The sequence below is a fragment of the Carcharodon carcharias genome, chromosome 13, assembly GCF_017639515.1.
Source record: "Carcharodon carcharias isolate sCarCar2 chromosome 13, sCarCar2.pri, whole genome shotgun sequence".
Taxonomy (NCBI): Eukaryota; Metazoa; Chordata; class Chondrichthyes; order Lamniformes; family Lamnidae; genus Carcharodon; species Carcharodon carcharias.
This window is the reverse complement of record NC_054479.1, coordinates 48,504,556-48,529,749: the sequence shown is the minus strand read 5'-3', so window position 1 is coordinate 48,529,749 and position 25,194 is coordinate 48,504,556. Positions and strand designations below refer to the sequence as shown.

At 43.0% G+C, this 25,194-nt stretch overlaps 1 protein-coding gene across 3 annotated transcripts in view; it reads right to left on the bottom strand.

Moving 5' to 3' along the window:
- znrf3 (zinc and ring finger 3) overlaps positions 1-24,782 on the bottom strand; it is a 262,915-nt gene extending 238,133 nt beyond the window's left edge. For all 3 annotated transcript variants that reach the window (XM_041203148.1, XM_041203149.1, XM_041203150.1), the window contains exon 1: positions 24,335-24,782. In XM_041203148.1, the coding sequence (XP_041059082.1) occupies positions 24,335-24,529 (195 nt within the window). In that variant the 5' untranslated portion in view covers positions 24,530-24,782. The remainder of the gene's footprint in view (positions 1-24,334) is intronic.
- Between the last annotated feature and the right edge of the window lie 412 nt (positions 24,783-25,194).

Sequence of the window (25,194 nt, the reverse complement as noted above, 5' to 3'; positions counted from 1 at the left end):
ACCCTAGTGATGCAATTGGTTTATGATTCTACCCCTGGGTAAGAGCATTGCGTGAAGCTGTGGAAACATGAGGTGGTGGCTCACAGTCTCTCAGGATCTGAACATGAAGAAATGCTGGTGTAAAAGCAGCTTTCATGCAGCTCTCACGCTACCAGCTAACACAGTGACCAAATCCAAGTATACTTAATAAAGCTCTACTCCTAACTGTGTAACAACAAGTTCATTTCGCAGTTCCGATCTAGTACACAGAATCAACACAGACCTGCCAAGTTCTGGTTTAGTGTGCAGTAGTGTTTTTGTGGGACTGCAGCGCAAGGAACTGGTCTGTGAATTCCAAACTCATTTCTCTTTGGAACCTCACAGCCAAGAGATGGTAGAGGCTTTTGTTCTGCCACTTGGATTTGGATTTGAGCTGAGTGTCTCATGGTTTAACCTATTGCATCCATTTCCTAGAACAGTGATTACACTCAAAAAGTTCCTCAGTAGCTTTAAAACACTTTGAGCTATCCTGGGGTTGTAAATGGTGCTGTATAAATGGAACTCTTTATTTAAATGGTGGGATTTTATATATTTGACCTATAAAACTGTAGTGTAAATGATGTGCTCGCAATAGACACTTCCTAAAAAACCAAGCCCGTGAAATACTTGTTCTGGATCTTTGTTTCAGCTCATCAAAACCAGACCATTCCAAAAAGCCAAATGTTCAAAAGCAATGAAATGACACAGCAGTGTGGTGAACATGGTATTTTTTTATGCAAATGAGTTTGGAGAGTCCGTAGGAATTTAAAAAATAAATGTACAGTCTTGTGCAAGACTAGTTACGTTCCACAGGCCATCTGTGACTAACTGGCTAATTCCAGACTTCTGCAATCACTGCACTGAGCAAGAACTTTGTTTGAAGTACTTTCAAAGAAAACGTTTCTGCAAAGCCCTGCCCAAAGCCAAATGCAAAAGATTTCCAATTTGAGATTAGTGCAGCACTGGCAAAGGGTCAGCTTTCCCGCCAGCATAGATTGCAGATCATTTCTCTGTTTGACATCATTACAACTTGCATTTCAAGGAGGGAGGGTGAAAAATCTATAAATATCTTTGATATGTCTCTGTAAAAGAAAGTTTGGGGCGGCCTTACTATTCATTTTACTACAACCCAGTAGTATTCTGCACACCTGAAGAAGCACTGCACCTCCTCTAAATCCCAAATGAGCACCTTACCTCACTTGAGATCGCCTTCTAAGCTCTGCATCCACTTAGAAGCTTTGGACTCCCCTCCTTATCCCCTCAGAAAGAACTGTGCCCTTCTTTATTTACAGCAAAGTACTACACTCTAAGAAATACTGTTTGCAATTCTCCACATAGGTTTGGGGTGTGGAGGTGAACAGTTTGAAAGTGATGATGTAAAATATCAATCCTATTTAGATAGGGTTGAAATGCTTCAGTGTTAGATCAGCACAATCAATGCATCTTCCCTTCTCTCAAGTTCTCTTTTTATGATAAATTTCCAATTCTTGAAGATAACTTGTAACGTTAAAGCACCTAATGATAGCTTGAGTAGCAACAAGTCTGTCCTGACCTGCCCTCTCTGTTTAGACCAACCCTTGTTCTATTGCTGATGAGCTTCAAAATATTTAACTCTGATCACAGTTGAATGCAAGTTTGTGCACAAGACAAGGCTATGCAAAGCACAAATTGTGGGCTCCACCAGTGGAAGCACTGGAAACCAGATGATGTTACATCTGTGTAACTCAGGGTGGGCCACAGGGATGCCCAGTTTTCTTTTGCCTCAGAGTCAAGCTGTCTCAATAGATGTACACTACAACAAAAGCAGTCCTGCCTGTGGTTAAGTCTCTGCCCTTTTTCTGAAAACAGGGCGCATACTCAAGATGATTTCATTTAAAACAGAATTTGTGAAAGCAGCTTGCACACGCTGATTCAACAACAACTCCTCTCATCTGTAGAGCACCTTTGATGTAGAAAATAGATGCCAAGCCAAAGGATGAAATATTACGAGAGGTGTCAAAGTCGATTTTCGGGAGGACATTAAAGTAGGAAAGGAAGGCAGAGGGATTTTGGGAGGTAATTCCAGAGAGTGGGACCAGAGTGGCTGATGGCATGGCCACCAATAGTGGAGTGAAGGTTGGGGGGCGGAGAGGGGGTATTTTCAGTGCCATTCTTGTAGTCAGTACAATTCATCTAAAATAGAAGTTGTTTCTCAGCAGCCGGTCCACACTGATTCAATGCCCTTCTTTCCAAGGTTGAAAGGAGCTCAGTATTCAGAACTCCAACCATATCCTCCCCAAGGGCTTCTGCAGTAGGCAAATGGTTTGCATAAGCCATCTGAAAAGGTCAAGCGAGGTTAGGGAATTGTTCAGCGAAGTTATTGTGATGTTAACGGCATGTGCTTTCTAAATGGAGAATAACAGATTACAAGGCAGTAATCTAATCAAGGGGTTCTGATGATGTCATAGACCAAGAGTAAAACTCAGGGTGCTTAAGATGTAATCTGAACTCGGAGATTAGATTATAAACAATATACAATATGTGAACAGATATATTTATATAAACAAATTTAATACATACATTCAAATTCAAAATTTTTAGAAGAGGTGCTATTTCCTCTCAAAATCTTTCTTGGGCCTCATGCACCTTATATAGGGAACCTGATATTCCGTCCCCAAACTGTCTTTATTGTCAGGACTGGTTAGAGATTGTACTAACTTTCTGAGGCACCCTTCAACATCCAACTATGAATGGTGCATCAAGGACATAAAAAAAACGTGCATTTATATTGCATTTTATCACATCTCTAAGCATGTCACACTCACTGAATGAATTGTTTTCCACGCACACATTGCAGCCATTTGTGCAAAGCAAGATCCACAGGTATCAATTGAGATGAATATGTTTTTGGTGGCTTTGACTGTTGGCTAGAATAGAAGAACTCTCTGCTCCTCTTTGATGACTGCTACAGGATCCTAGACATCCACCCGAACCAGCCAAACCCTCAGATGTGCCTTCTGATGGTATATCCCTGAAAATGCAGCATTCTGCTCAGTGCCAAGGCATTGCTGGACTGGGAGGCAATGTAAGCCAGCGAACGGGAAGGTGAAGAGTGAAAAGACTGGGTGTGCATTTTAAATGACCCTGGTCAGTGCTAGATTCCTCCCACCCCCCTCCCAAGTGAGATGGTGACCCAAATGCACCGGCCCTCCACATTTACCTGCATGAAATGGGTCTCAGCATGGGTTGGCACCAAATACAATCCCATCATTTGTGTCCACATGTGGCTGCTGGTGATGGTTTGGTTAGTACTGATGGACAAAGTTGTATTGGGAGACACTGACCTTCAGCAGCCCACAAATATCAAAGCAAGGGGCGAGAGTAGGGGCCTTGTCACCACAGGGTTGGCAATCACAGAAATCTACACATTTACAGACTGGGCGGAATTTTACGGGCCTGTCATGGTGGGGGTGGGGGTTGCAAAATGTGTCGAGTCATTCAAAAGACCATTGACAATGGCAGGACCGTAAAACCCCCACCGAGGTAAAATTCCGCCCATTAATTTAACACGAAGACAAACATATGACAATGCATTAGCCTTCTGTGTTTTGTGTTACAGTCTTTGCTGGATATGCTATCTAGTTCAGTGACAAGACAGCCCTTTGAAGGGTTAAAACTAATAGAGAAAAAAGGTCACTTCAGCATTTATGATTAATCACAATGATTAGTGTCACTTTAAGCACGGTTCAGCCTTTGTGTACATATGCATTTTTAATAAGCCCCATCAGGGCAGGAACCTATCATAAACAAGCTTTTGAGCTTAATAGGCTGTCCTGTGAAAATAGCTTTTAATAAATAAACTGCTTAATGGGCTCTGAAATGACTGCATTTATCATTACTAAGGAGGTGGTGATGTATCCGTACTGTGTGTGTGATAATACAGGCACATTAGTAGCTATTATGTTGCGTTTGGTTCAGGGCCACTGGCTTATAATGCGCTGGTATTGGGATACCGCAGGAAGGAAACATGCTTTTTTTTTTATTACTTGGATCATGTTGGAAATTGAAACTGGCCAAGTTAACTGCAGGGTTGCCAATGGATGTGCAAGGCCCACGTGTCAGAAACTGGCAATCCCACCACCTGAAATTTTATTTAAATTCATTTTGGGATGTGGGCATTGCTGGCAAGGTTGGCATTTGTTGCTGAGGTCTAGCTGCCTTTGAGAAGGGGTTGGCGGTCTTTCTTCTTGAACCACTGCAATCCATGTGGTAGGTGCTCACACAGCACCGTTAGCTAGGGAATTCCAGGATTTTGACTCCAACAGCAATGAAGGAACAGCAATACGTGCCCAAGTCAGGATGGTGTGAGGCTTGGAGGTGAAGTTGGGAGCTGATGGCGTTCCCCTGTACCTGCTGCCCTTCGCAGGTTTGCGATGAAATGAGTCCAACATGAGAACAGTAATTCTTGGCAGCTTAAAGCAGTGGGGTTTGGGCACCCTAAGCACTGGACTCAAAGGGCAGGATAAGCTTCCTTGGGCTGCAAGGATTTTAAAGCAATTGCCAGTGATGCCCCTCTTAAGAAGAATCAGGAGACAGCTCTTCTTTCTGTGTGATTAGCAGCTAGCCAAAGAAACAGAGTTCTTGGAAAAGGAGTCCATTCAAAGTTACACATTCCCATAATTTGATTGGTGAGGGGAAGAATGAGGAGCTTTTTGTGCTAAAAGAGGAATTTCAGCCCCTCAAAGGGCACCAGTTTAAGTCACATAAATCTCTTCTACTATACCACAACTTGCATTTGACTAGCACCTTTAGCCTAGAACATGTTCCATACTGACCAGGAAATCTCCTGGGGTGTCATTGCGTGAGTTGCAAGATATGATATTTTATAATACAGTGCGGTCAATTATAGGCCACAGGGGAAGTGTTATAGAACATATGCATGACACTTAGTGGATATGCGTGCCATAGGCAAAACTTTGAATCCATCAGTAATCTGAACTCTTTTTATATGGCTAAAAAATGCACAGAAGCTTTCTTGCCAAATAGAACAATATTGAACCACACTGCTGTTATTGATAACTTCAGATCTGCAAGCCAAAAATGAGAGGGTGTTGCATAATATGTTGTTCTGGTACTTTCCAACATATTTGGATTCTGCAGCTTTTCAAGAAACTTTTCCTTCTCACTCTTAAGGAGTTCAAACAATGCCATTGGCCCTTCTAAGTTTCCAAGTCAGCCTGTTACCATCCAAACAGCCAATAATCCACTTGATTGTCATCTCAGGCTAAGATCAGAGGTTCAGAGTCCTAGTCCATAGTTAAAAGTACAGCTCAGTTTTCCCTCACCACCTTCCCCCTATCCCCACCCCCATCCCCACTCAAATTCTCATCGGTTACCAAGACTCTGTGTTTTCACCTCTGGAGCATCCATCTCTGCCTGCCAAATTTTTTGCTGAAACCCATTTCACCAACATGTTCATTGCCAACCTGCCCTCCTTGAGAATCTCATCCAGGATGCTTTATCTCACTTCCTTGCCTGCAGCCAAGTTCACATCCAATTACTGATATCCTCCCATGGCTCCCCATGCCTGATCACTTCCTCTCTCTCTCAATGTTCAAGAGCCTCTGGAAGATCCTGTCCTGAATAATGCTTTCTCCCCTCCCAATTCTCTTTATTCTTATCGCTTCTTGCTTGGTGACCTCCACTTCCCTGTGAAACATTCAAGAAATGTTTCTCCACACATGCAGAGTGCTACAGTAAAGCAAAATGCAATCACTGCTGTAAGCATTCATCACTGTAAGAAGATAACAGGCACTCCTCCAAAAAACGTGGATATTTGAGGCAGCTATTGGTTACTCGCTGGAAACCAACTGCACATAACAAGCACATTAAAATAATTACAAGTAACTTTGAGACCTTTCAACAGGGGGCGGTGCTATCTAAATGCACGAGAGTGAGCAGGCACACATTAAATACACACAGACCGTAGAGGCGATGTATAAGTTGACCTTTGAAGCCTCAAAAAAATCCTTCCAAAAACAGAGCTCGACTTATATGCCAGTATAAAACGTGAATTGCCAGTGTTGTCATCAGTGGTCACCATTTTGAAATGTGAAATAAATAAATCATCTTCCTCTCCATACATTGAATTGGATATTCTGCATTTTTTTTGAATGATCTGATACATTAATGGCATCCCACGATTTGATGACAAAACCCACAAAACATCAAGCAGGGCAGCACACTTATTTGCACACTTTGCGAAGATTTTTTCTCAGTCAACCACCCACCTATTCCATTTGGCGTGAGCATGATGGTTGAATGGCTTGTTGAGGCCTACATCCAGAGGTTGAACTACAGACGTTAGATCCCCTGGTGTAACTGAAATTTGGCTGTTATTTCTTGACAGGCACCTCCTGATCTCAATGTATCCCACACTAATAAGGTGCGTTCTTCACACAGACCACCAGGATGCCTATTCCATGCATTAATCGATCCACAACTTTACTCTATCCTCATCTATCCCACCATTGTCATGGACATGTATAAGATCTCCTGCAGGGAACTTGATTTTTGGCATGGTTTTTTTAAGTTTGAAAATTACCATAGGCTTTACTTTCATTCTGTCAGCCATGCAGGCTGGTACCACCTTGAATCTTGTCTTCTCGTGTCCTGTGGTCTTCACTCAAACTGTTTTCGAACCATTCCACAGTTTGGTTCCTGAGCATTTTGAAATTCATGGATTTTTCATCCATGTTGCCGATGTGACTTGATGGGTGCTTGTGATTTTGTCACCATCTGATGATGAATGACTGGAAACTGGTCATTTTAGCATCGAGGTCTTTTGATCATCTCTGAAAGGCCTTGGTCTTCTGCCACAATACTAGACATTTTTTCCATAAAAGCTGCTACATAAACCAGCTGTTGCTCTGAAATCTTTGCTGGACTATGGCTTTGGTTTAGATTTACATGCATATATACACACTACATTTCAGGTGACAATGTAACCATTGATGCTTTTCGAGAACTCATTCCAACACATTCTTCTCAAGATCAGGCCAGTGGCTGGCCCCTGTTCTCATGGCACATTTGGTCTTGGGCATCTTCTTCAGGGCAAATTCCCCCTTCTTCTATTCTTGCACCAGTTTTTCACTAACACCAGATTCCCTCCCTGTAGCAATTATTTGATGAGTTGTCAAATGTTATAACTTCTAGCTTGAAATCAGATCTTGCTTCATCTCTTTTTGCTGGAGAACCCATTTCTGTTCATCGGTCTGCTCTGTGTGTCTTAAATTCCCGTGCATCTTCTTGGCAACACAGCCTGAATCGCTTGCTTGATCCCATGTGCCAACTTATAAGAAGAGTAAAACATGCATTGCTGAGGTGAAAATTTGAGGCAAAGTCCTCTTGCATGTATTGCATTTCTTAGTGGAAAAGTATAGGCCTGAACATGATTTTTGGTACCAAAAAAAAATGGAGTCATCTCATAAACCAGGGCAACTTTTATGCTGCAAACTATGATTTTTTTTTTTTTTTTTTTTTTACACACACGCACACGCACGCACACCTCTGCAGTCCTCCAACGCCTGATCCCTAAAACTTTCTGCCCCTTTAAGTCACTGCTGAAAAACTTTCTTCTTTAACCAAACATTCAGTCGTCACCTGCTGGAATATCTCATTTGGTTACTCAAATGTGTCAAATTTTGTGAAGCGCCTTGGGTCCAAACGCACTTTAAAATCGCTGTATAAATGCATGCTGTATATATAAGAAAAAACACCACGCTGAGTGTAATACAAGACTAGCTGCATGACTAATTACTGCCAACTTAAATGTCTACTCTGGTATGTTTTCAAATCTGCTTGAAATCATTTCTGAAACATATTTTCCATTAGATTATAGATTTGAAAACATAAACATGCTACATTTTTGCATTGGAGCCAAGGTACTGTGCAAATAAGGATTGTCTCTGTATGATAATTATTACTGTTTTGCATCAAGTACATTTTTATGAACAATACTTTATGACAATACATTAGGTGGGTCTGTTGCACTGCAATAACTCAACCTTCATGCAGTATTTATCAGTTGAAAGCTCATTTAATATATAGCAATGTGATTATTTTGTATGGCATATCACTGATGGCTCAGTGAGTAAATACACCAGTTGGTATGTAGACCAGTGAACCAGGATTTCTCCTCCTCATTGTTTCACAGTGATCCCTGTTGAATTGTGAATCTGCCTATTTTGTTAAGCGCCTTACTTTAAAGGCATGATATAAAAACAAGTAGTTGACTGTATGCACTGACATTTTATGAAGAATGGATTGGACTCGGGCATGTTGGTTACTTCCCTAGAATCAAACAGCCTGGCTGTTATAATCTGGGAAAGTCCACACATAGCAAATGAGTGCCAAAGGCATGGAGCTGTGTCCTGTGATGAGTCAATGCCTCCAGGAGTGCAGGGGAGAAACTGAAAGGGAAAAGAAACCAAAAGCTACACATTGACATCCAGAATGGACCCAGCCAACAACATGTGAATGATGTAGTCGTTCATTCACTTTTTGGATAAATACCGTATCCAGACGATTCCTCCACAACTGTTTACACAATGTCACATATTGCCCTGAATGCACTGCATCTGATTTAAAGTATGCCCAAGTTGTATTTGTGTTGCTGGAATAAAATACAGCAAAGGGAGTAGGAGAACCTCTGCAGCGTCCTGATTTGGCATGACTAGCTCACTCGCCGTATTGTTGTTGTCATGGTAGCATGGAGAGGAAGTAGAACACAACTGACATAATCCACAGAGGACTATCGGTACATTTATAAATTAATCTTGTGATCCATGTCTGTGCACGGGATTAAAAAGCCTGTAAATGGCTTACTAAATGGATATTAGGCAGCAGGACCCAGACCAAGACGTTAAGTGAAATTGTCAACAATATGCCACATGGTTCTGGGAAACTAAGCTTCTAAAATAGCCATCATTCAAAACCAACTTGCAACATTGAAAGGTGAGTCAAGCAAAGCCATTATGGGGAGCCAGTTTGAAAAGATTCACACTCCTGGGCCTCCAGCCTTTTGTCCCAATTATTTTAATTATGATCTCACTCATGTAGCCAACGGAAAGATTAAATGATTAATCAGGTTAATCACACAGATGCTGCTGATTTTATGTCCAGGCTGTTTCCCTTTTCATTTCCTTCAAGTACATTTTTTCATTTTATTAGAAATCTTGGTTGTCTTTGCTGAATGAACCATAACTCCAATCATTTAAACTCTTTGGGTACTAAAGGACTTGTGTCAAGCTTTCAAAAAAACATCCTGAAAAACATAACAGCATTGATCAACAGAGAGGAGTTCTGTTTGTTTCCAACGATGTTATACAAAGTGGAACATGGGGAATAGAAAGAAGAAACGTTGCCTGATACCATAAATAGGACGCCAGCAATTAAAGAAACGATTTTCATTTTATAGCACCTTATCACACCCTCAGAATGTCTCAAAGTGTTTTACAACCTATATAATATTTATGAATGCAGTCACTCTGCGCACAGCAAAGATGCACAAAGACCTGATAAATTCATGATTACTTAATATTTTCTTACATAAAATTACATTTTGGAAAACAGTAGATGAACAATATAAGACATGACATGTGCTTTTTGTAGCATGCTTGGGAGAATAAAGGGAATTTTGGACCTATGGTTCCCAAAGTTCTCCACTATTGGGGTTTTCTTCGTGTCATGTTCTGGATCTGTTGTGGACTAATTGATAGAGATTAGATTAGTCTGTCAACAATTCCATCATTGTATCTTGTCAACAGCTCCATCATTGGATCTTCTGACTACCGGGATAGTAAAAGGCAAACTAGATGAACTGTGGTAAAAGCAAAATACTGTGGATTCTGGAAATCTGAAATACAAACAGAAAATGCTGGAAAACCTCAGCGGGTCTGGCAGCATCTATGGAGAGAGAAACAGAGTTAACGTTGCGAGTCCATATGACTCTTCTTCAGAGCTGAACTGATGAACTGTGGTCTTTTTTACATCTAGAAATTCCTATAGTCTTTTGGACGGTGTTGCTGAGGGAGGAATGTTAGCTAGAACAGCAGGAAGCTGCCCTGTTCTTCTTCCAATAGTGTCATAAGATGCCTCAAAAACAAGACAGCAACCCCTACGTGCAGCATTCCCTCGGCACTCCACTGGAAAGTCAGCCTAGATTTTGTGCTCAATTTTCTGGAGCAGGGCTTGAACCCAGAGCCTTCTGACTCAAGAGGTGAGAATGCAACCACTGAGGGACTTACAAAATAACAGAAATAAAAACCAGGAATCCTGGAACTATGTAACAGGGTCAGCCAGCATCAGAAAGAGAAAAATGGTACTTTATAAATGCTCGTTGTTGCTAATGGGTCAATGTTTTGGACATTATCTTCCCTCACGCCTGAAATTTTACTCATCCTTCTTCAGCTGGTCCTAGGTCTAGTGTGCTTTGTTGTCATGTCCTATTTCTACTCCAAAATTAGCAGAATCTGATTTTAGTGGGTTTGATTTTTTTTGGCACACCAACAAATAAAAGACTTCAGGCTAACTCTGCAATCGCATCATTCACTTAAGTTTATGGTTTCAAGATATTATGAAACGGCTGAACTAATTGCACCATAATGTGGGGCAGGTAACATTTCTATGGGCATGGAATAAAGTGAGCGACTGCCCCCTTTCATGGAAGATGCAAGTACTTACTTATGTGCACAGCACTTTTTGAATGTCCTGAGGTTATGAAAGGTGCTGTATAAATGTGAACCCTTTTTTTCCCTTTTCATTAATTCATAAGCCTAATAAACTAGAATGTTGGAAAGTTCAGGAACTTCAACTGCTTAACGCAATATTATGCAACATGTAAACTGTAACATGCTGTCATTGCCTCTAGCAGTCAGATAGTTAGCAAAAATTTTTTTTAAAGAAAGGTTCTGTAAACAGGTGATGTACATTATTCCCACTGAAACATGCAACATTAGGGCCTCATAACGTAGTCAGCATCCAGTCCATCACAGCTCTTACTATCTGGAAAATAGCGAGCATTAGCCTTTAAAATTCAAATGTAACATAAGACACGGACGTTGTAGACACCTCGTGTCCATTATAGAAAGGGGGGTGCAGGGTGGTATAAAATGTCAGTGAGTACAGTACTGCATTTGAATTAAGTTATGAACTGCCCTGGTTACACACACAGATTGTACACATAGATGTCATTATTTGCACTGGGTTCTGGCAGGGTCAGGTTGATCCAGGGTCCAGGCTACAGCCCAAACAGGCACTCCGTCTTTTCCAGGCTGCCACTCAGAACACTTCAAAGGCAGAATATATTTTTGTAAAAGCACAGCTATAACTAAAGAATGCAAAATAAGCTGGACAGCTGTGTTTAAAGTGAGACCCCCTTCCAACACACACACATACACACACTTTCCTTGACTATTGCGTGGCTGATATTTCAGATTTGTGAAATATGTGCACAAACTACGCCACAGACATCACTGGAAACTCTGTCTTCACAAAGTATTCCCTGTACTTCCTCGAAGAGTAAAAGGATCAGATTAAACTGGCCATACTCTTTTTTTCATGGGTTGTTTGAAAGACTTTTATTGAGCCGCACACAAAAAAAGGTGCACTGTCCCATTTGAAACTCCACGGCTGTTTCACGATCCCGTTAATAAAATAAAGTTGCTGTTAGTCGCCTTGAGTCTATTGTCGTTTCAGAGCTCATCGTTTGACTTTCCACACGCAGAGCATTAAGCTTTCATTTCCCTGGCTCTGTTTATCTTCAACACCTGCCAGTTCTGATGAGGGGTTAGCAATCTGAAGCATTAACTCTGTTCTCTCTCCACAGCCACTGCCTGACCTGCTGAGTAGCTTCAACATTTTCTGCTTTGATTTTATTTATCTTCCTCCTGGCTTTATTGCCATTGAGTTTAAAAATGAATCCCCGACTCCCAAAATGCACCGCAGCCGGAAACCATCTCAACTTGACAAACCCCAAGGAGGAAGCATTTTAAAGTTTTATAAATATCCAGGACTTAACCTGTGAGGTGCATGGTAATCCCCTCAAAATGAAAATACACTTTGCAAGGTGTGTGGGAAGCAGGGATCTACAATCAGAGGACAGTAAGGTACAGGCGTTGTCACTAAAAAAAAAATCCATCGAAAAAGAATTGGAACATGTAAAAGTCCGGGCTGATAGTGAAGAGTTACAGGGCAAGTAAAAATGGTTAGGTTTCTGACCACATCTGAGAGACAGCGGTCTTCCCCAACACAAGGTCACACGTTGGCCATGGATTTCCAAAGCAGGGTGTATCAGACCCTCAGCCTACCCAAATTTAATACCCCAGATTCAGCCCCTGTTCTCGTCCAAAAAAACCAGTTGAAGAACTAAAGCCAAACTTTGACACACTCGTACTTATTTGCAAAGTTAACCGTATACCCCTCCTAACCCCAATAACCACAGTTTCCATCTGTGTCTATTTATAGGGATTTGAGTGAATCCCCAGTTAATGCCCACCACCTGCACACAATTAAACACAATGAATATACAATTAACACCATGTAATGGAGCCCCTATGGTGTCTGACATTCACAAAGCTGCTCAACGTCGATCATTCAATGGATGCGGAACGGATGGGTGGAATTTTATGGTCTCATCGTGGCGGGAGTGGGGCTGTAAAATGTAGCGAGCCATTCAAAAGTCCATTGACTTTGGCGGGACCGGAAAATCCCGCCAGAGGGAGGGGCTGTAAAATTCCACCCGATGTTGCCCCTTGTGGGAGAATCTAGAACCAGACGTCACTGTTTAAAAATAAAGGGTCGCCGATTTAGGACAGAGACAAGGAGAAATTTTTTCTCTCAGAGGGTGGCAAGTCTTTGGAACTCTCTTCTTCAAAAGGCGGTGGAAGCAGAACTGTTGAATATTTTTAAGGCAGAACTGGATAAATTCTTGATAAGCAAGGGGGTGAAAGGTTATCGGGGTAGGAGGGAATCAGATCAGACATGACCTTATTGAATTGGCAGAGCACGCTCGAAGGGCCGAATGGCCTAATGCTCCTAATGTGTATGTGCACAAGTTCACCGAAACGTCCCGTGTGTAATCCTGAGCAGCTCCAGTGGTAGGCCTCCAATCACAGCTGCAGGAGGAGCTGACTCATTCCCCTCTGATCAAGTGTAAAGAAAGTTCTGTCCAGAAACATCCACTGGAAAGCCCACAGATGGGACTTTCCTCAGAGCTGCAGCCTCCCACTGTAACTACTCTGAAAGTGCAATGGAAACCCTATGGTTTGCACATAAACCTGGTTCCACGACAAGTTGTGGTAAAGTTATGGTGACGCAGCAGCTCCTAGACCAATCCCATCCTGTAAGTGTGGACATCTGGTGAGAACCGGATGGGGCTTGGCTCTCATGCAGCTCCACGATGACACTCGTCAGGGATTGAGGAGGTACATGGTTACCAATGGAGTATGAGTTGGCGCCTTTGGAGGGGGGTGGAATAAATTGGAGCATAAGAAACAGGAATAAACCATTCAGCCCCTCGGGCCTTCTCCACCATTCAATTAGATCATGTCTGGAAGAAGGAAAGAGAAACTTGATCAAAGAATTCCTCATGATTAGGGGACAGGGCAGCTCCATTCAATCTGGCAGTGCACAGCAAGGGAGTCTGGACATAGTGTAAACAGGGAGCAACACAGCACGAGATACAAACTTCCTTTCCTTCCCCTCCCTCAAAAAAAAAATATTTTAGTTCTGCAGAAGAGACAATGACTCTCTAATCTCTCCCTCTCGCTGGAGACTTCCTACCAAAAACACTATTCACTTCAAAAGGAAACTCCCCGCTTCTCTCAGCTCCCACTGCCAACCCTAGCCCAGTAAAAGGACAGGTCTACTTTACTAACCTAAACAGAAATTGAATTCAGTTAAGACCTTTTCAATAAAAAGAAACTGCCTACAGAACTGGATCCACCTATATTTCTCCGATGTGATCACCTTACAGTCCTACCTCCATTCCCTTCGACAGGGCATGTAGCATTCCAAAACCCTGTATGCAGTGAAGACTTTGTGCCAAGGTAAATCTGGTATCGTTTACTCCAGGTACCGCCAAGATAAGGATCAAAGCAGCTCCATTTACACTACAAACACAGTGCAGCAGCGGGAGATAAAGAAAACTGCTGAACAGGCTGCTTGCAAGCATGGTAGACCCAAGCAACAAGACGACCAGAACGACTTGCATTTATCTCGTACATTTAATGTCGGAAACTGGCCCAAGGTAGCTGGCACGAGCATTGTCAAACAAAATTTGACACTGAGCCACATGAGGAGATATTAGGTTAGATGACCAAAAGCTTGGTGAAAGAGAAAAGTTTTAAGGAGCTTCTTGAAGGAGGTTAGAGAAGTTTTGAGGGGCAGTTCCAGAGCTTAAGGCATGGGCAGCGGAACTGCATAGTGAGAGATTCTGGACAGCAATGGATCTCAGTAATAAACAAGGGAACAACACTGCATGGGGTACACACTCCCTCCCCTTCTGCTGCCCCTCCCCCGCCCTAGAAAGACATGTATTGTGTGATCACTGTGGTTAGACTGCCCCTGCTTTCTCTTGGAAGGTGTGCCAAGTTCTGTCGAAGGGTCATGAGGACGCGAAACGTCAACTCTTTTCTTCTCCGCCGATGCTGCCAGACCTGCTGAGTTTTTCCAGGTAATTCTGTTTTTGTGCCAAGACTTCGTTTATTGGCAACTGACAGGTCGCCTGTAAACCTGGTGCCATGTTTGTGGCAGGTGAAAAGAGAGAGTTCTTTGCCAACATTGAGCCAGAGAACATTATTTGGCAGTGTTCCTGTGGGAAATTTGGTTTCCTATAGTTATTACTCTGGGAAGCGGTGTGTAAGAGGATAATGTCAAATGCACCTGCAGTAAAGAAACATAATCCAAGATACACTCCCTCTGGATTTCATTAAACAAGACAGCATTTAGCAAATGGAAGAAAAGACAGGCATGCAGCAGAGAAAAAGAAACATAGTGTGAACACAGGTTAGTGAATCATTTGATGTGTGTGGGAATTTTTTTTTCTCCTCACATAAAGTCATGTTCAACATAAATGTGGTCAGTGAGATCAGTGACTGGACAGGTTACAGCAAACCCACATACCTTCTGTACACAAGTTAGTTTAATTGGGACCTGCGCCCAATTTTCCACAGTGAAGTGTTGCTCTTACTTAACAAGTACTTAAAGCTATGTTCAGTGCCTGTAACTTTCCATTTGTAATCAACTACTCAAACTTGTTTTATGGGTAGCGTTCTTCCTTCCCGAGTCGGAAAGTTGAGTGCAAGTTTGTGGAACTGAACGACTAATCTTAGTTGCCACTACAGCTTAACACTGAAGGAGTTCCTCACTGTCAGAGGTGCTTTCCTGCAGATGTTAAACCTACAGTCCTGCCTGCCTGTTCGGATATAAATGATCCCACAGCACTTTCCAAAGGTGAGCTTGGCAGCGGGGCACGGGAGGGGGTGCTCTCTCCAGTGTCCTCAGCAATATTTACCCCTCAACCTGCATTGCCAAAAACAGAGTAACTGGTCATTTATCTCATGCCTGGTTGCGGGTCCTTGCTGCGTGCAAATTGGTTGCTGCATTTGTCTACTTGACAAGAGTGACACACTGTGATGGCCTGGTGACAGGGAAGGTATTGAATACATTGAAGTTCACTCATTTAAGGGGTTTCCAGGGTGGTCTTTTAATTCAGATTTTGGGGTCTGGCACATGTGAGGCAGTTGCTAGGATTTATGCGGCAAAATCAGTTTTCCATAAACTGGCAGCAAAACCTGATATAAAACAGGGGAGAGAGTCAGATTCAAGAGCATTACAAGACTTCCTTCACAGATGCTAGATCCCCCAGAATCTAAAAGTTCAATCAATATAAAAGCAGCTTTCAAATGCAGGGGGCATCCGTTTGCCACTGATTTAGGTACAAATTTGGACCCTTCAGTTAGTGAAATGTTTTAATTAGTAGCAGCATCTGAATATGACTTCCCCAAGGGCGGCTGCATTAAGCAGCTTCTACTCTATATCAATTAGATTAAAATGAGTCATTACTGTAAAGTTTCTCCGATATGCTCTGTGTGTTTCTCCGGTGACCAGCTGAGCTGTAGTAGCAGGGTAGATCCCAGATTCAGTCTCTCAACTGGGGCAATGTTGAGGTGACACAACATGGGCAATAAATGCTGGTCTCGCCAGCAATGCCCACAGCCTGAGAACAAATTAATAAAGAAAAATAGGCCTTAATTGTCCTGGATCAGGGAGGGGAAGAGAAAAACCCGCCAGGTTTCTCGCTCCCAATGGCCACCTGGTGAACCCTGCCCCAGGGGGTGCATGCATGGACTTCAGCAGCTAGCGCCATCAGGTCTGGCTGTGATGCCTCTTGCTCAGCAATCGGGTTTGTGCATGAGTAATTAGTGCCTCAGCAAGTAACTGGATGTGCCGTTGAAGCTGCACTTCAGCTAAGGCCTTCGCCATCGAAGGCAGGAAGGCAAGAAAAATTGCGACAAAAGTGGCCCATTTTATGTTATCGTTATGTTTTTCTTCCAGCTACGTCCTGAAGCTGCTTCTACTGGAATCTTATTCCCCTCAGGCATTTTCCCCCCAAACCTCTGGTGAGTCAGTCAAGTCGCCGATCTTCCTCACCTCTTTAGCCACTGAGCCAACAGGAAAGCTGCTATCACCACCATCCACCCCATCCCCCAACCACCATTCCCCCTGTGACAGAGATCAGCAACCTCAGCACAAACCTGGACTCAAGCATGAAACTCCAGTGATCCATCTGATTAGTGGTTCTATGCAGCGCAATCGGTCTGTGGTTCTATGCTGAGCAACGCACTGACTGAATTTAGCCAACAGCTGCAAGAATCTCCTGCTCACATTCAGAAACATAGTGCCAAGTCAATTTTGTACTTACAATTATATGGGGAACAGCTCCATTTTGGAGCACATTTTCTGTTTCCACGCCGCCACCCCCCCCCCCACCTTCCCCCTGATAAGGTGCAGACTCCTTGTTAGGATAGGGGTGGCAGTCACCCTGCATTATCAGCCTCCCCTTGCCCAATCCCGTTCCAGCAGGAGTCACTTGGTAGTGATCTGGGGCTGATTTTTGCCTCTTCCCCTCATTAGGGCGTGAAAACTAATTGTCCCACTGTTACCACACATCACCTTGGTTGCCAACACCCCCCCACCCCCCACAGGGTTGCCCTGGAGACTCCAGGAATTGAACATTAACCTCATGGACACTGATGCCAGCAAGCCAGGAGAAAATCACTCGGGCATTAAAAAAAAGTGTTTTTTATTTTGCTTGTACACTTCATACAAATAGTTCTAGAAGTATAGGATACGGGGAGAAACAGTTATGTAGGACCATTGAAGGTGGGTGTCAGGAAATCTCCAGGGATACATCTCACCAGAGTTGGCAAGCTTATTAACTCAGGACTTCAACCAGTTAAATTAGCACAGGCTGGGTCTTGGGACTTTGGAGATATTACTCTACTTTTTGGCTGGAGTGAGAGATAAAACTAGCAAGCAAACTGGCCCCCTTTGGGGGCGGGAGAAGCCACAAGTATGTTAACAGAATAATTTAATAAGAAACTGAAGATATACAACTCCAGTTCAAAGGAGGGCATTCTATTTGCTATAGCATTTTGGAAACGAAACACAAAGTGATTTGGACGTTCCTATAAATATTTAAAAAGCGCATCAAAGTGGATCCTGTTAAATTAAAATGTTGTCACATTGGCACAGCTAGCCTCCAACACTGCAAGCTCATACATGCATTCCTAAGCACCATGAATCCAAATCAAATTTGGAAATGTCAAATTGCACCCTGTTTATTGAAAGTGTTACTTTCTTTTACAGTCATAGTTTATTCTAGAAAGCAAAGAGGATTATGTGGAAGCAATGTCTAATTTGCGCTGGCAGTGACTTTAATCTTGAGCACATCCTGGGGACACCAACCATCCACAGGAAAAGTGTCACGTGCGCTGTAACAGGGCCAAATCAATGACTGCTACGACGGCTACTGAATAAAACCACTACCTTCGGGAGGCAACGTGTGAAGGCAAGGCATTGGACTGTTGCAGCAAATCGGAATGGATTCCCAGCGCATGAAGAGCTGGCTGTACTTCAACATGCTTCATACTCGCGAAGTAACGAATGCCCTTTGAAACTTTTAAAAATGCCCCCATGTGTCCATCACATAACCCACTTTAACATCCCCCTTAAGTCCTACAATGACCATGACATTTTTTCCTTCCCTGTAATTATCATCCCTCAACAACAACAATTTATATTTAGATAGCATGTTTAACATAGCGCAAATGTCCCTGGAAGACTTCCGCTGCAGTATGGTTTGCAGCAACACTGAGGCTCTGGGACCTCACCTTAATGGCTGTTCTACCTCCAGATAATGAATGAATGCTCCTTGATCATGGGGCAGATCATCACAGCTGACCCCAATCCTGCTCTCACTTGATGCATAATTTGCAGTAGGGTGACTGGGTAGTTCTCATGAGCGGAAATAAGGCCAGCTTAACTCCAGGCACACTGAAGATTTAATCCAGAACATTCCTGGTCTGTATGGCACAATACCAAATGAGCCTTTGTACAATTCACTTTTTTTCATGAAAGCCACATATGCATATGCTTTTTAAAAATACTATATAATCCTTATTGCAGTGATGCAGCAACAGAACAATGCAGAAACTGATACTAAGCACAAGTCCTTAGCATACTAAGGGCATGTCATGAGATTCTGTTTAACTGCAGCTCAAACACTACAATCAACCAGAACATTTTCACTAATTAACTTAGGCACCCCATGCAACTTCCCTGCTGCAAAACAATGAGAAGCGTAGTTTTGAAAGATAGTTCAAATACTCATATACACAACATACACACCAATGTGGTTGACTCTTAAATACCCTCAGAACAAGGGCAATTAGGGATGAGCAATAAATACTGGCCTAGCCAACGATGCCCACATCTCATGAACGAATAAAAACACACCACACAAATATGTGAGAAGGCAAAAGCTGTAAAACACCGTCAATGGGCCTCAGCTAACGTTAATAAAACATTGGAGCACTTCTCTCAATTTATGAGGTCTATGATATCAAATGTCCGATGGCCATCCCTGATAGGGTGTAAAAAGCTGAACCGACTAGTCAAAATGTCCTCAGTCTATGCTGAGTTAGTTGATCTCTGCCAGGATAGCTACCACATGTGTCCTAGCTGCCCGGATTAAGGGTTGGGCGGGTGGAGGAGGGAGTAACAGTAACCCAGGATTCAGTCATTCTGGGATTGTGTCGGAATGTACCAATGTGCCCTGGACTTGGGCAAAACAGGGTTGACTTTGATACTCCCAAATTTAAAAGTGACTTGCTGACACACTCATTGTCAGATGTGAAGGATGGCCACCTGAATGAGTGGAACTGCACTCCACCATGAATTGGAGGCTTCAGAAGAGGAGGGAATCAACAATTGAAGGGAAAAGAATAGCATCAATGGAATTGCAACCCTTAACTCATGCCTAGATGTCCATACTCTACACTGAACCATAACTCACACCTAGATGTCCATACTCTACACTGAACCGTAACTCAAACCTAAATGTCCATACTCTACAACGAACCGTAACTCAAACCTAGATGTCCATAATCAACACTGAACCTTAACTCACATATAGAAATCCATTTTCCACACTGAACTGTAACTCACACCTTAGAAACCCATACTCTACACTGAAATGAGCAGAGGCTATCAAACTTCAAATACAACTTGCATTTACATAACAGTTTCAGCATAGTAAAGTGTCCCATCACACTTCACAGAACTGTAAGCAGAAAAAAGATTGACACCATAAAGGAGAGGATATTAGGTCAAGTGATCAAAGTCTTGGTCAAAGTTGCAAGTTCTAAGGGACATCTTAAAGGAGGGACAGAGAGGTGGAAAGGTATAGGGAAGAAATTGCAGAGCTTAGGGCATGACCAGCTGAGAGCATAGCTGCCAATGGTGGGCTCAAAGGTACTCGGGGATGCACAAGGTGCCAGAATTGGAAGAACACAGAGTTCTGAGGGTTGTAGGGCTGGAGGAGGTTACAGAGATAGATTAGGTCATGTGGGGCATGGAATGTAAATTTAAGACACTTGCAGAGATGGTCGGTTATGAAATGGCAAATGATCTTCTATCCTTTCTTTTGAATTGCACCCAAAGAAACTTGGTCCCTGTTCTTAGGAAATAAAGATCAATTTACAATGTGAAATTATATGAGGCTACGATCCACTTGTGACCAATGGTTTCAGCCAGCTACTAAAATGGCACCTTCAATTCGGCAACATGAATGTTTGAACACTCTCTAACATTACTTTATGGAGCAAAACCATATTCACAAAACACTCCTGAAATGTATGAGCACATTGTAATGTGAGACTTCATTCAGGGCAGCCATGCATGCAATATCTATGGACCTGTGACTGCACAGATACTTCCACTCAAAAGATAACTTTACATAGAAAAGGCTTTTGAAAGGTGTGCACTGAAATGTAAAGGCTATAGCTTCAGGCCAAAACTGCCCCCCACCCCCCACCCCCCGAAAAATGTAATGAAAAACACACACACACACACAGGATTTCCCATCTTTTCCCTTAGAAAAGGAGTCAAATGTTTTGGAGAGAGATGCAAATTATTACCCAACAAAGCCAGCTGAAGGTGGAGAGATAGCCATCTAAAGAGTGCTTCAAAGGAAAATAAAAGAACAGAAGTGGAAAGGGTTTGGTCTGAGTATAAATGCAGCTATTGTTGGCTGATAAACGGAGCCCAGCTAGCTGGTGAATACTGTACTGTCGTTTACACGATCACATTTCCCGCATGTCTCTACACAACAGGTTACATGGTCCTGCTGGATCCATTGAATTTTCCCATAACATGTGTTTTGCTGTACCAGGATTGAATGAGCCCCCACCCTCCAAAACAGAGTTCAATAGAAAGAGGGAGGAACATTATAAAAGGCCAGATTTCAAATCTTAAGCAAAAGATTTGGTGTACAATTTAAGTGAACTATTTTAACATGGTTTTACTATGTGTAACTGGACTTGGATGACCATTATCAGAAGGTTTGTAATTACTTGAACAATCTGCAAACCAGCAGCGAATATATAACATCTTCCACTCACTAAAGTTAGTTGGCATTGAGCTTCAGAAACAATCTGTTCAGGAGGTGGGGGGCAAGCAGATTCACACGCTGAGGTTGGTGTTCTGCAGCTGCGCCCAGGCAGAAGTATCTGTTTGCTCTGTTCTGTTTTATCATGTATTTCTCTTTCTACAACATAAACAGAAACGCTGTCGTCTCAAACATATCTGTTTCCCCATTGGTACTGTCTCTAGTTCAATGCAGCTACTTCGGAAGGACCAGTCTGTGGCATTCCAGCAATTCTGCTCATTTGTAACTTTGTTTTAGTTATGAACCATTGTGTAGAACACAGTCCCTCTATAATACAACAATCTCATATCTCGCCGTTAAAACGATCTTTTATTAAATTGCGCTTTACACCGTTCAACGATAATAACCTAATAATGTAACCCTAAATCATCAAAAAAACTCTATAGGTAATAAAGGTCACATGGAATAAACAAAACAGGCCTATTAATAATTTACTCAGACAAAACTTAAAAACTAACCGTGCCCCTCTTCGGAACAGTCAGTGTTGATCAGAGAGCACTTTTTCTAACGTGATGCAATTGATAAGCGAGTTTGGAATGAAATTGTCGTCGGGAACGAAGGGGAATTCGGGATTGCCAAATTCAAACATTAACTGCAAATTCTCCACCATAAGCAGGAGATCTAAGTGGCTGTAAATGAGCGGATTATTCAAATAGATAACATGTATTAAACTTTAGGGTACTTAGGTAGCAAGTTGACCTTGAAAATTCCCCAACTCCTAAGCCCTTGTACTTGATGCAGCGCACGTTTAGCAGTTAACAATTCAACTTTTATCTCGCAGGCAAATGCTTTTGAGAAAGATAGTCCGTTTTGGCACTGCGGTTTAATCATTGCAGACACACACATTTCCCAAATACAAACTTTTCCGAGGGCTGAGGATTTTTGAAGCATTTTTTTTTCAAACAAGATTTCTATTACAACCTACAACCCAATTGTGAAGAAGCAACAAACGTTTGTTTTAAAAAAATTGTCCTTGGGTGTGCATGGGCTAGTGAAGCGCAGAGCGACTCTGCGGAGGCTTTTTGTGTGTGTGTGGAAATCTTCCTTTGATGCTTGAATTGGGATTACTTTGATGTGCGTCTAGACAAACCGGATTTAACTACTAGCTTTGAAGGCAAAGGCAGTTTTAACGTCGCTATGACAGTTATTAAATCGTAGCCAGAAGGGGAAAAAAATTCTGAGCTCAGTCACACTTTTTTTCGGGGTGGGGGGGTGGGGGACCTAAATCGCTTTATAACTTAAGTCTCCTAGTTCCATTCTCACAGAGATGTGCTTGTCGATTTCAGGTCCGTTTCACTGACTTCCCAGGATCAGTCATTGCCCCCACCCCTCTCCACCACCCCACCCCCCCCCGCCCCCCGCAACACACACAGCCCCAACCCTTGCTGATTTACACACGGCCCTTCAGTAAATCACCGAGTGATTGAATTAACTTTAAAGAACAAAGGTGACGTGAGGTGACATTGCTATAGTCAAAAATATTTGATTCATATTAAAGAGAGTAATCCTCAGCCTACATCTCCACCACGTCTGAATGTCTTATTAACAATCGGGATGGGGGCCGGCGGGTCGGGTGGGGGGGAAACATTCTTCTTCCTTCGCCAGCTCTGCTCAGCCGGCCATACACAAAAAAAAACAAAAATGCAAATCAATAAAAGCAACCTTGCCAAGCTTTAAAAAAAATGGTTTAAAAATCAGGGCATGTTTTCTGCTTGATCAATAGGTGAATTTCCCTCTCACACTCGGCAGCTGCAACAAAGCACAAATAATAGTCTCCCCCCTCCTCTCTCTCTCTCTATCTCAGGGAGGACTCAGTTACAAAAGGATCTAACGAGAGCTACTCCTTTACTGGCGGAGCACATTGTCACACACACTGTAGAACGAGCTACTTTGATCAAGCGAGGGGAACTCTCCCTCCCGTCTCACAACACCTAGCTGTTTTAATAATTCGATGTGTGTGTGTGAGAGAGAGAGAGGCATCGCAGGCTGCATAAACACACCGGGGTCTATTGCAAACAAGCCGACCCATTGCAACTGCACCCACACCCCCAAAAGAACAATGATTTGGGAAGGAGGTTACCCTGATGTTTGGACGCAAGTTCCCCCACCAATTGTAAAACTAAACGCAGATCCAGATTAAGGAGGCAAGAACACGATCCACAAACAGAAATAACGTGGATATTTCGCTTTTTTTTTGAGGGGGGCGGTTGGTGGAAACAATCCCAGGGTTAATAATGGTTAAGTGGCCCTGTTAGCAGTTGTCATGGTAATCTGCTGCAGTGAACGCCTCAAATCTGTGTAACTCTCAAGCGGATCTCTTCATGGACCCAAGCACGCTGATAGACCAAAGGCTGGTGACGTGCGATTGGGCACTCTCTGCTCTAGTGAAATGCGTTTCATTTTTTAAAAAAAGCATATATGTATATATATTTTTTAAAAAGGCACTAAAAATAACAAATTAAAATGCCCACATGACAATCGTGTCAAGCCACCACACACTCACCCTCCACGTGCATCGCGGGGGCTCAGATCGTGAAATTCTAGACAACACACATCATTGCAAAAGAGAGATATTCTGCAGCACTGGCAAATTCAACACCAGTAAACTACACCCCCATTTACATCAGAACTCAAAACACCTCCTGGGACAGTGTGCCACCCACCCACCCACAACCACTACATCTTCGGAGAGTTTTTTTTGGGGGGGGAGGGAGGGGAAAACTTTCTAACAAAACTTTGTAACTCGGCCCCCATTAAAGTTTCTACCCCCAGAGCGGTTTAGACAAGGCACGGACAAGGGCTTTTGACAGCAGGATCAATAACTGCCAGCACAGCAGCGATAAGCGATGTGCCTGTGGATTTGAACCCCCGTTCAAACGACTCCTGCAGCGGCCAAGATCGGAGCCATCTTGTCGAGTGTGTGAACTTAACTCTCAGCAAAACTTTTTTTTTTGAAACAAAAAACGTATGGGCTTTCTCTTTTTTTTGGCGGGGAGGGGGACTCCTCCAGCTGAAGAAGGGAGAATCGCTCTGTTTTTGTTTTACCTGCACAATCTCTCCCTCGGCGCTGATGGTAGCTCCAGCCCGGGAGAAGCGTCCTTGCAAGTCGGTTGTGAAAGTTGTATATTCACCATTCGGACTGGACTCGAAAAGCACCACTTCCACAAAGGCAGTCTCCTTGGTACAGACGGACCCCAAACTTGCCACCAACAGCACCCACTCAACACTCCTCAACATCATCTTGCCGGTTGTACCAGCGCTGACCGGGACATAATTTCTGATTAATTCTGACTTGGACGAAGCTTGGTTTCTGTCCCTTTTTTTCTCACAAATACATATCCGTATAGATGCAACTTTTTTTGTGGGTTAAAGGGTAGAAGCAACACAAAATAACAATGATGTCTTGGTACCCGGTGCTGTTCCTTGCCTGAACGATCTAGATCACCATGTTAGCCTTGTCAATGACATGGCTCTGCGCTCCTCTCTCGCCTGCACTCTCTCTCTATCTCTTACTCACTCTTTCTCTCTCTCTCCCCAGCTCCCACAAGGCGGCACCGGGCTTTGATCCAGCACGTGATCCATGCAGGGTTATCCCCACCCACCAATCTTTCTGACCCCTTCACTTTTTACACGGCTAAAACCCAACTATTTCGGTGTGTATTTTTTTTTGGAAATTAAAACAGCCGAGTGCCCCGTTTCCCTAAAAGCCCGCGGCTTGACTGTGCTTTGCAGCCTGCCAGACTCGGGTCCCGGCTCCCGCAAGGGGAATCACAGGCGCCGCAGCCAAAGGCATGAGGGCGGATTTTTCGTCCGAGGATGGAAATTGCGCCGCCCGCCCGCTCGCTCATTAAAACTTTTAAAGCTTTGTGCACGTGTTAAAACTTCGCACACCTGAGGAATACAGC